This window comes from Mytilus edulis, unplaced genomic scaffold (genome assembly GCF_963676685.1).
Source record: "Mytilus edulis unplaced genomic scaffold, xbMytEdul2.2 SCAFFOLD_124, whole genome shotgun sequence".
In the NCBI taxonomy this organism is placed as follows: domain Eukaryota; kingdom Metazoa; phylum Mollusca; class Bivalvia; order Mytilida; family Mytilidae; genus Mytilus; species Mytilus edulis.
In genome coordinates, this window is record NW_027267431.1 from 81,022 (window position 1) to 93,783 (window position 12,762).

At 32.4% G+C, this 12,762-nt stretch overlaps 1 protein-coding gene across 1 annotated transcript; it reads right to left on the bottom strand.

Annotated features, from left to right (window-relative positions):
• Positions 1-1,980: 1,980 nt before the first annotated feature.
• On the bottom strand, positions 1,981-9,755 carry LOC139505460 (cell adhesion molecule CEACAM1-like). The gene is made up of 2 exons (XM_071295031.1): positions 9,614-9,755; positions 1,981-2,309 (listed from the first exon to the last, which is right to left on the bottom strand). The coding sequence occupies exons 1-2, from the start codon at positions 9,753-9,755 to the stop codon at positions 1,981-1,983; spliced, it is 471 nt and encodes a 156-aa protein (XP_071151132.1).
• Positions 9,756-12,762: the final 3,007 nt, after the last annotated feature.

Sequence of the window (12,762 nt, forward strand, 5' to 3'; positions counted from 1 at the left end):
TTTGTATAAACCGAAATAAGCCTAAATTTGTGTATGTGAGTTTTGCAAAAAATATTAGTGAGATGTTTTGCATGTACTGAAAAAAAAGAGAAGTACAATAAAATAAAATAAAATAAATAAAAAACCAAAGGGTGTATGTAAAGTGTTGACTGCTTTGTGCTAGCCTACCGTAGTTGCAGGACTTTATAGTGCTAGTACGCTGGAACGCTATCCGCAGGAAGACAGCGCCCCACGATGTTTATTTATGATTATGTATGGTTTTTTATATAGTGTGTCAAACCAGTGTCGTTCTCAACGTGCTAAGAGTGTAACCAAACTTTAATCTTAAAACAACTTAACTTACCCCCATTCACATCTACAGTAATTGAATTACTTTTTACCGTCCCGACATCATTTCTGGCAAAACAGGTAAATACTCCAGATTCAGATGTAGTCATATGCATGATAGTAAGAGATGAGTTATCAATGTGTCTTCCATTAGTCTTAGAATCAAGTCTTGTTATAATTCCATTGTTTGAGTACTGCCAATATATTTCCCTGATAGGATATTCCCTTAAGGATCTAATGTAAGAAGCAAGTGTGAGAGAACCTCCATATTTGACCAGTATGGTTTTATCCGAATGTATTTGTACTATTGGAAATTTGATGTCTGTAATTTAAAACATCAGTGAAGTAGTAAAATTAGATATGCATTCTAAAAAATGGGATATAAAACACTCGTGGTATATTCAACATATAGCAGGATATGGATTTATGGAATGTTGATACTTAGAAAGGCAAAGTAAGCAATTGTAAAGGTCGAATAATTTGATTATTTGTAAAATTTGTTCTTAACTCATCCTTATTATAATTTATTTCAAGTTCAGATATATATTATAACTAAGACTGAGGGTCATACGGTACAGGTTTTATTTCAAGTCATATTTGTTTTTTTTTAATAATCTTCATATGAAACAAATTCAAATGTCGTCTTATCATGTTTTTTTTTGGGTCATACAAAGCCTCGTCCACCCAATATGTCCTATATGTCACAGTTGGAAATTAAAAAAAAAATAAAAATTCACAACAGCAACCTTTTACCGCCCCTCCCCGTTATTAAACGTATCGAATGTCCATTCAATGTATACGTATCGAATGTCCATTCAATGTATATATTGTATCTCTTATCTAAAAAAATAATGATATATTTTATTTTTAATTCGTTATAAAGCGTTGATTTCCATGGTGATGACGATTGCTATTTAAAAGAACATCATATCTAAACGTAGCAAAATATTTTGCATACAAGCATAAAACTTCCTGATAACATCAGTTTCAGGATAGTTTTTTTGTTCAAATCAGAGGTTTTGTTATTTTACAAAATATAGTGAAATCATAAAAATAATATATTTTCTATGTATGTTGGCATCTTTTTATTTCTAAATGAACCCAGTATGACTTCTTCCAACAACACTAAACAATGATACTACATTTCCGTATTGTCATACATGACAATGTCTTTCAATTTGTCTTTAAGTTTGGAATTTGGTTTACCAAAGTGAAGGGCAGACAAATGAAATGTGTTTACACTAAAACCATGATCGCTAGTGAAGTGGGGTTTATGATGAGTGAGTGTAAATTGTCAAGACCTCATTCCGTTATCAACCAGTGAACGTAATGTCATTTACATAGAGAACGATTCTATGAGTTGCCTTATTTACTAGGACAACAATATATTTGTCAAATAGTCAACATTACAAGGTTGAATAATAAAGCCTTTATTCATTTCAGTAATCAAAAAATAACAATACAAACGCGCATGGCAATAGCTTGATCGTCGTTATCGAATAATGATAATACTTTTTTTTACATAACATGAATACAATGATGGAAATGAATTGACCGGTTAAGGAACTGAGACTAGATCCCAAAAGTTAATATGTAGAATAAGGATTGTTCAAAGCAGTCAAAATTATGAAACCCTCTGAACAGTTCATACAACTAAACATTGAAAATTTGATAAATCATACCTCCTTCCACAGTCAGGTTTATTTCATTACTGCGAGCCAATCCTACAGCATTTAAAGCAAAACAAATATAAATTCCAGCATCGAATTCTTTTGCTTCTTTTATTGTCAATGATGGTTTTCTAGCGGCAGAACCACCAATGCCAGGATTGTTCGATGTTAAATTTGTTGTTGTTCCATTATGTTCCTTTTGCCAGTAGACGATGATATCCGGTGGGTCAGATATTATACTGCAATCTAGAGTTACATCGTGGCCATATCCAATGGTGACGGTTATATCTTTTACTGATACAACTGGAACGCCTGCATAAAAAATTGTCATAAAGTTTACCCTTTGAAACTACAAGAATGTTGAAATAGGAAAATAGTTTTGTTCAGAACATTTATTAACTTTGATGTACAAATTAGAATTTCGCAAATAGACGTGTTGGTGTTACTCTCTTTATGTGTGGTCAAAATGATAATGACAACATAAAAGGTATAACATGTCAAACTTAATTATTTGATAAATGACACTTTATTTCCTTGAGTAGAGTTTCGAGTCATTTTTTGATGTAACACAATTGAGGTTTGACTTTTTAGCTCACCTGGCCCGAAGGGCCAAGTGAGCTTTTCCTATCACTTGGTGTCCGTCGTCCGTCGTCCGTCGTCGTTAACTTTTACAAAAATCTTCTCCTCTGAAACTACTGGGCCAAATTAAACCAAACTTGGCCACAATCATCATTGGGGTATCTAGTTTAAAAAATGTTTGGCGTGACCCGGCCAACCAACCAAGATGGCCGCCATGGCTAAAAATAGAACATAGGGGTAAAATGCAGTTTTTGGCTTATAACTCAAAAACCAAAGCATTTAGAGGAAATCTGATATTGTGCAAAATTGTTTATCAGGTCAGGATCTTTCCGCTCTCAAATTTTCAGATGAATCCGACAACCCGTTTTGGGGTTGTTGCCCCTGAATTGGTAATTTTGGGGAATTTTAGGGAATTTTTGCTGTTTTTGGTTATTATCTTGAATATTATTATAAATAGAGAAAAACTGTAAACAGCAATAATGTTCAGCAAAGTTAGATATACAAATAAGTCAACATGACCAAAATGATCAGTTGACCCCTTTATAGTCAATTTTTAACCATTTTTCGTAAATCTTAGAAATCTTTTACAAAAATCTTCTCCTCTGAAACTACTGGACCAAAATTAATCCAAACTTGGCCACAATCATCTTTGAGATATCTAGTTTAAAAAATGTGTGGCGTGACCCGGCCATCCAACCTAGATGGCCGCCATGGCTAAAAATAGAACATAGGGGTAAAATGCAGTTTTTGGCTTATAACTCAAAAACCAAAGCATTTAGAGCAAATCTGACATGGGATAAAACTGTTAATCAAGTCAAGATCTATCTGTCCTGAAATTTTCAGATGAATCGGACAATCTGTTGTTGGGTTGCTTCCCCTCAATTGGTATTTTTAAGGAAATTTTGCTGTTTTTGGTTATTATCTTAAATATTATTATAGATAGAGATAAACTGTAAACAGCAATAATGTTCAGCAAAGTAAGATTTACAAATACGTCAACATGAACGAAATGGTCAGTTGACCCCTTTAGGAGTTATTGCCCTTGATAGTCAAATTTTAACCACTTTTCGTAAATCTTATTAATCTTTTACAAAAATCTTCTCTGAAACTACTGAGCCAAATTAAACCAAACTTGGCCACAATCATCATTGGGGTATATCGTTTAAAAAATGTGTCCGGTGACCCTGCCAATCAAGCAAGATGGCCGCCATGTCTTAAAATAGAACGTAGGGGTAAAATACAGTTTTTGGCTTATAACTCACAAACTAAAGCATTTAGAGCAAATCTGACATCGGTTTAATTGTTTATCTGGTCAAGATCTATCTGCCCTGAAATTGTCAGATGAATCAGACAACCCGTTGTTGGGTTGCTGCCCCTGAATTGGTAATTTTAATGAAATTTTGCTGTTTTTATACGACCCCAAAAAGATGAGGGTATGATGTCGTCGTCTGTGTCGTCTGCGTCGTCTGCGTCGTCAGCGTCGTCTGCGTCGTCGTCGTCCGAAGACACTTTAATTTCCGGATAATAAATTTAGTTTAAGTGAATAGATCTTAATGACATTTCAATACCACAAAAGGAAGATTGGGATTTATTTTGGGGATGATGGTCCAAACCGTTTAGGAATTAGGGGCCCAAAAGGGGCCAAAACAAGCAATTTTCTAGTTTCAGGATAATAACTTGTTTACCAGTATTTCAATTGCTCTGAAAATATACTGCAATGTTTAAAATCACAAGTAGAAGGTTTGGATTCATTTAAGGGGTTATGGTGCCAAAGTTTAGGAATTAAGGGCCAAAAAGGGGCCAAAACAAGCATTTTTCTAGTTTCCAGACAATACCTTGTGTGTAATTGCATGGATCTCTCTGAAATTGTACCACAATGTACCATATAACAAAGGGGAGGCTGGGATTAGGTTTTGGGTTAATTGCCCAAAATATGTAAGAATTAAGGGCTAAAAAAAGGGCCAAAAAGAAGCATGTTTCTAGTTTCCAAACAATCATGACAATAACTTGTGTTTAAGTGTATGGATCTCTCTGAAATCGTACTACAAGGTTCAATATTACAAAGGAAAGCATGGGATTGAGTTTAAGGGTTATTTCTCCAAGGGGGGGGGGGGTTTCAATAAATTAGGGGGATCTAAGTTTGCCATTTTTTAAGGGATTTTTTTTTCAACATTTTTCAAATTTCAAATTTTGAAAAGTTTTAATAAGAAATATTCAATTGCACAGTATTGTGCAATAGATGTGTTAGATCTTGAACCACATTAATTTTGTGGCAAAAACCTATATTATGTCAAAAATTTGATCACAATCAAAATTCAGACAGTATCAAGCTTGAATATTGTGACCAAATTTGCCCCAACTGTTCAGGTTTCGACCACTGGGGTCGAATAAAGCAGCGCCCTGCGGAGCACCTGGTTGGTTATTATCTTGAATATTATTATAGAGATAAACTGTAAACAGCAATAATGTTCAGCATAGTAAGATTTACAAATAAGTCAGCACGATCGAAATGGTCAGTTGACCCCTTTAGGAGTTATTGCCCTTTATAGTCAATTTTTAACCATTTTTTCGAATATTTTAGTAATCTTTTACAAAAATCTTCTCCTCTAAAACTACTGGGTCAAATTAATCAAAACTTGGCCACAATCATCTTTGGGGTATCTAATTTAAAAAAATGTGTCCGGTGACCCGGCCATCCAACCAAAATGACTGCCACGGCTAAAAAAGAACATAGGGGTAAAATGCAGTTTTTGGCTTATAACTCAAAACCCGAAGCATTTATAGAAAATATGATAGGGTTAAATTGTCTATCAGGTCAAGATCTATATGCCCTGATATTTTCACATCGATCGGACAACCCGATGTTGGTTTACTGCCCTGAATTGGTAATTTTAAGGAAATTTTGCCGTTTTTTGTAATTATCTTGAATATTATTATAGATAGTGATAAACTGTAAACAGCAATAATGTTCAGCAAAACAAGATCTATAAATAAGTTTTTCATGAACAAAATAGTCAATTGACCCCTTAAGGAGTTATTGCCCTTTATAGTTAATTTTTAGCATTTTTCATAAATGTTTGTAGATTTTTAGAAAATATTTTCCACTGTAATTACTGGGCCAAGTTCATTATAGATAGAGATAATTGTAGCAACAAGAATGTTCAGTAAAGTTAGATCTACAAACACATCACCATCACCAAAACACAATTATGTCATGAATTTATCTGTGTCCATTGTTTAATATGCACATAGACCAAGGTGAGCGACACAGGCTCTTGAGAGCCTCTAGTTTTTAAATGTGACTTGGATGGAGAGTTGTCTCATTGACACTCATATCACATCTTCTTATGATCTATGTAAGCTATTTGTCGTAACCGAATATCTTTGTATGCAGTTAATACGCTTGTGTTTTTTATGCCCCAACTACGATAGTAGAGGTGCATTATGTTTTCTGGTCTGTGGGTCCGTTCGTCCGTCTGTTCGTCCGTCCGTTTGTTCGTCCCGCTTCAGGTTAATGTTTTTGGTCAAGGTAGTTTTTGATGAAGTTGAAGTCCAATCAAATTGAAACTTTGTACACATGTTTCCCATGATATGATCTTTCTAATTTTAATTCTAAATTAAAGTTTTGACCCCAATTACATAGTCCACTGAACATAGAAAATGATAGTGCAAAGTTCAGGTTAAAGTTTTGATCAAGGTTTTTGGTCAAGGTAGTTTTTGATGAAGTTAAAGTCACATCAACTTGAAACTTAGTACACATGTTCCCTATGATATGATCTTTCTAATTTGAATTCCAAATGAGAGTTTTGACCCCAATTGCATGGTCCAATAATGCGAGAGTGGCATGAGTGTACTATGGACACATTCTTGTTTTGATAGTTTATCTGTTAACCTGTATTAATATAGTAGAAAGGTCGATTGCAGGATAAAACGAAGTAAAAAAATATGCTGTAAACCCTGTATAATTATTCGACATCTGATTGACAACATTTTACGGATTTTTTTCATACAACTAAGGATATATACATATTTTGATAACTATAACAAATGATATATTTACATATGTTACATACAGATGAATTTACTCATAAATACCAGGATCAAAATTTTGTACGCAAGACGCTCTTCTATAGCTACACAAAACTCAAATGATACACCCAAATCAGAATAGTAAAAGAGGCCAGTAGAAGCATTATCATTGACTATCATAATCATTATGATAATATGCTTTTGAACATGTCGATATCTAAAAATATGTGTAACATAAATCAATTTCTCAAAATTCAACGGTCACCCCCATTTTTCAACCAAGGATTTTTACTTCCACAATATACGGATTTACTTTAACCCTCAGCAAGTTATAAACATTGTATCTATGGTAGATCTAATCCTCATTTAAAAATTTAAGATACTTACTTCCAAATACTGACAAATTTGTATTTTGGCTATGACCAGATCCAAGAAGATTGTCTGCATAACATGTATACAATCCTGAATCAGCTGTATGCGTATTTATCAAAGTCAAAGAAGGTACAGAGTGCGATACGCCATACACTCTTTGATCAATAGATGTAATATTTATTGTTGAATCATCTGTTTGCTTCTGCCAGTAAACATTTGTGACATGCGGAACTGCGGTAATGCTACATTCGAGAGTAACATTTTGTCCGTGTTGCACATTGTAATATTTCGATTTAACTGTTAAGCTGGGAATATCTGACAAAATTTAAAAAAATGTTTTTTCATCAGCATGCATGTACATACGTTATATTTATTAACAAATAAGTTAGTATTATACAAGAGGGGCAATAGATACAAGAGGAACATTCAAACTTATAGATCGAAAATAAACTGACAACGCCATATCTAAAAAAGAAAGAGACAAACAGACAAATAATACACACAAGTCACAAGACTCAACAGATAGAAATAAAGACTAAACAACACGAACCCCATCAAAAAACCAGGTCAGGTGCTATGGAAGAATAAGCTGATCCTGCTTAAGATGTGGCAACCGTCGTGTTGCTCATGTTATTAAAAATCCGATAGACAGTTTCAGTATGTCACATTTGTGAAAAGGGAACGGATTGCTGTTACGACATAAGGAACATATTCGATATCAACCAACCCATGCTGGTGTCCGTAAAATTTACGAAGGGATTATGTCAAAAATCATACACGAACAAATTTCTAAAACTATATTGACTTATTGTTCTAGTATATACAACATAATCATCTGTATTTTGTTTTTTTGTGATGATGCAGCTAGTGTGGACACACATCAACTATAAGAGGGACAAAATACGAAACAACAAAATACTGAAGTGCAACAAGAAACAAAAGACAATGCAACACACTCAGAAACGAACTATAAGATAAGAACTGCCATTTTCCTGACTTGGCTGAGGACATTTTAAGAAAAACAATGGTGGATTGTCTGTACCAAGTCAGTCATATCACAGTTGTTTTTCATTCGTTTGATGTGTTTTGGGCTTTTGATTTTGCCATTTGATTAGGGATTTTTTATTTTAAATTTTCGTCGTAGTTCAGTTGTTTCTGTGATTTTACTTGTACTTGGTTGCTTTCCAAACTTCGTGCTTTTATGGCAATGTTAAATATACTATTTAAATGACAACATTACATTTCAGAACTATATAATAATAGTTGTCCTAGGTACCAGGCTTATAATTTAATACACTCGACGTGCGGTGCGTTTCGTCTGCATAAGACTCATAAGGGACGCTTAGATCAAAATAGCTAGAAAGCCAAACAAGTGCACAGTTAAAAAGCATTGATTATCCATAATTCTAAATACGGTTAAGGTTGACTATGCCTGGGATGAATCAATCCTTTTATCTAAAATAATCCATACTTTTACAAACAGAAAATTTATATGACAATATAATTGAAAATCATGTCAACACCGAAGTGCTGAATAACCACTAAATAAAAACGAATATGTAAAACAAGCAAGGTCAGCACCTAAAAATAACACAATAGGACAACGCTTTGTTTGTCGCGACTAAATCGACGCCACAAATGTGACGTCACAGTTAAATTTCTAAACAAATTGATATAGTTTATGATCAGGTTTGTAATCATGGTATACAATGTATTTTATAACAATTTTTAGACTATTAAATAAATACAGAATTGTGTTAATTATTAAATAATTAATTGTAGTATCTAGCTATATCGGTATGTCTTCTAAATTCAACAATTCAAATAATTTGTGTACGTTTAGTGTGTTTAAACTAGAATCTTATAAATGAACTGGGTGATAAATTATCTTTACTTTAACATACAAATATAGTTTCTGACTTTTTCACCTTTGATTGCTAGCTTTTATTTTTGTCGGTTTTTATGTGCTTCCTTCTCATGAATTTTCACTGTAGTTCGGTAAATTAAAAAAAAAATAGTAATGTAAGTATTCCTCTGTTTAACAGTATTAAAAGGATTTAAAAAAAAAAAAAAAATTCGGAATACAAATTAACAACGCGGGAAACACAGATTCTATTAGAGGGAAACAACGGAAGAACAGAAACACTTAAGTGAAAATAAAAGAAATACTAATGCAACATACATAGAAACGAACTATATATATTTGATTACAACTGTCATATTCCGAACTTGGTATCCTTTTTTATGTTTCTCTTATATTTAATTTGTCTGTAGACTTTTAAATTTTGAAGGTAGTACGATGAATAACCAACAGTGCATGCCATTTGAGTACACGTAACATGAAAACTCCTTGTATTCTTCTTGTCATTATATCTATTTCTGAGTTTAGGTCGTCAAAAGGGTAATATATATTCACATATGTCGTTTGAACAAATTGCAGCAGGTATAACTTCCAGATTTAAAATAATCGTATATTTCTATTCAATAACAATATTTCATTCTCGATTTCTAGTGAGTTTCAATTTGATTGTTAAAAATTACTTTAATAATGAATATGAAACAATGTTACTTAATATCATACATTGATAATGAGAATAGTTTGGTTATGCTATATTTTCTAATATGAAAATACTTACCTCCAATTACTGTAAGATTGATTGGTTGACTATGAACAGTAGACTGATAATCTTTGGCAGAGCAAGTATATTGGCCGCTATCTTCAAATGTAGCAAATGTAATATCAAATGAAGGATTTTCAACTGGCTTGTTCTGTTCCATTATGCCTCCACTAAAATTCTTTGTCCAAAATACATGTACAGTTTGGAATTTTTTATCAGGTATAATAGTACACTCAAGGTTAACATGATTGCCATATTCTTCCACGTAGTAGGTTTTGTTTACGTGCACCTGCAGTTTTCCTATAATACAAAGTTTTATTTTAAAGTAAAACGTAATGCATGAATCTGAAAGTGCGACGAAAGATACCAGAGGGAGAGTCAAACTCGTAGATACAAAATAAATTGACAAAGCTATGGCTAAAAGTAAAAAGACAAACAGACAAATGATAGTAAACAAGTATTTTCGAAATAATGTGTATTGAAAATCAAAAATAACCTTCACTATTTCTAAAAATAATACTTTAACATAAAAAGAAGAATGTTGTTGGTTTGTTGGTTTCCGTAAACTAAATCTTACTCAGAGCTTTAGTTCGGTTCAAGATTTTTTAAATAAAGTTATAATCTATACATGTGATCCAAAGTAATTACTGAAAATTTGCTTATATTTTTCTAATTAAAGTATTGACATCTACGTCATAAATTAACGTTATCACTGGTATTAAATTGATAACCGTTATTGGATTCACGACTATCCCAATATGGCGACGGCAGATATAGGTAAAATATTTACAGTATTTCTTCTCAAATGTAGCACGTTGTTGTAAATAGTTACTCAGCTGCAAGATTTTTCTATACAATTACATCTTATTTGAATCGTTCTGGTGAACTGGCATTGTCTAAGCGCTTTGAAAATTACCGTTCAAAAAATCGAGATGATAATCATAACTCGGAAAAAAAGATAATCGTAATTATGGTATTAAAAAATGAGAAGATAATATTGAGAAAGGAAATGGGGAATGTGTCAAAGGGACAAAAAGCCGACCATAGAGCAGACAACAGCAGAAGGCCACCAATAAATACAATTAATTACTATTTTCAAACAAGAAAAATGCCTTAGAGTTACAATGACCACCCCGATTTATTCCACGGCAATTTTCAAAGCGCTTAGATAAAAAGCCAGTACACCGTTACGATTCAAGTATGATGTTATGGTATAGAAATACCTTGCAGCTGAGTAACTTTTGCCAAAACGTGCTACATTTGAGAAAAACGACTGAAAAAATTAAACATATCTGCCGTCGCCATATTGGGATAGTCGTAATTCCAGTTACGGTTATCAGTTTAATTCCAGTGATTATGAATGAAGATGTATAATTTCAACGATTCGAACGAACATTCTAAAGTACAACTCTCAATGGAAAGGTTGACGTCGTATGGGTTTAGTAAATAGTAATATGCTCAGTTTAATCACATTTTTTCAACATCATTGTTTATTTCTCCGTTTAGAATTTTTGAAGTGTTATTTATTAAAAAATGATTGTGGATTATTATAAAATATATATATGTGGTAAGTCGGACGAGATTCTATCATTATTCTATTGAAGCTTTATCTTAACACTAGTCCTGAAGTCATGCCTGTGTTTGTGTAAACGAAACCATTTTTATTATAAATGTTATTTCAAAAACTGAATTCAATTAAATTGTATCTCAAGAGACGGGTTTAACATTTAAATAGAATTCGTCATGTTATTAATGTGTATTGAAAGAGGAGGCCAGTAACATGCAGATATCTGATTGAATTAAACTATAAAGAAATTAAACATTTTTAAAGAAAAGGTTATAATAACCAAGCTAGCATATCTTGATTATTTACGTTAGTGTCTATGTCTTATAACAGTTTAATGCAGGTGTATAATCTAAGATTTTTTTTATCTAATACATGTGTGTATTATACATATATTTTAGTAAGGAGATTTGGAATGAAGTTTTTTTTTAATATAGATAAATGTTTACATCACAGGAGGTAATGGTTGATTCTTATCATTTTGTTCTCCGAAATACATTACCATAAATTCCGCATAAAAAATCTCCCCAGAAAGATAAAATATCTATATTTTCAAAACTATTTAATATCGTAAATCACAGCACAAAGCATTAGGGATACAATTACTTAACCATGATTGAAAAGTGTAAACATCTTATTATTGTTTGTGTTCTGGTAACATATGTAACCTATATTATTTTTTTAGAGATAACTTCTTTGTTATTTAACATGTTTTAACTAATAAATCTAAAAACACTCACCTTGGACAACATGTTCTTTGAAGACAGCTGAGAAATAAAAGTATATTAGATTTAAGTGAACACTAACTTATTCTCACTATTTAAATATAATTTGATGGACGCTCTTTATTATATATGTATATATATATGTACATATACCCTTATCTGAGATGACTTTTATAAGCCTTATTTTCGATAGTTAGTTCTTATTGTTAAAATACTAACTATCGTTGAAAGTCATGGGTTGGTCATATGCCAACCTGTCATCTCGAATGATTATAAAATGTTTTTCAATCACACTCAGTTCTATGGAGTATTTTTAGTTCTGATTGACTTATTATCAGTAGATATGGAATCTGATGACCTGTAGTTGTTGTTTGCTTATGGAGTTCATACCTGTTTCTAGTTTCTCGTTTTTATATACCGTGAAAGTACTTTTTTTCGTGAGGTACAAATTTTCGTTGTTTTCGTGGATGACTTTATCCACCAATTTAAGTGTCCAACAAAATAAAACAACCATTGTCCAAATCATTGGCAAGACATGGAAAGATCCTCATCGGTAGGTTTGACTACTGACATGATCTAGAGCATATATATTGAATAACTCCAAATCTGAGAATACTTTTATAGCAGTCACAGAACTACAACCGCGTGCAGGATATTGCCCATTTAATCTTTAATAACCTTTAATAACCTAAACTGTGCAACTTGAACATTAAAAATTCTCATAAAATATTTTTGATCGATGAAAGTCAGATTTCCGGTATTCATATGCTAGTATGATAAAGTGTTCATTTTATCTCCTCATAGTTCTCGTACATATGGGAAATAATAGTTTCATGCTGGGCTTGATTTTGAAAAGAATGATTTGACAATTCAAGATA

Bases quoted from the DNA above. Each gene is read 5' to 3' on its own strand.
- LOC139505460 (XM_071295031.1), bottom strand. From the start codon at position 9,755: ATGGAACAGAACAAGCCAGTTGAAAATCCTTCATTTGATATTACATTT. The intron at 2,310-9,613 runs GTAAGTATTTTC...TTTTTTATGCAG, and splicing joins CAATCTTACAGTAATTGGAG to GCGTTCCAGTTGTATCAGTA.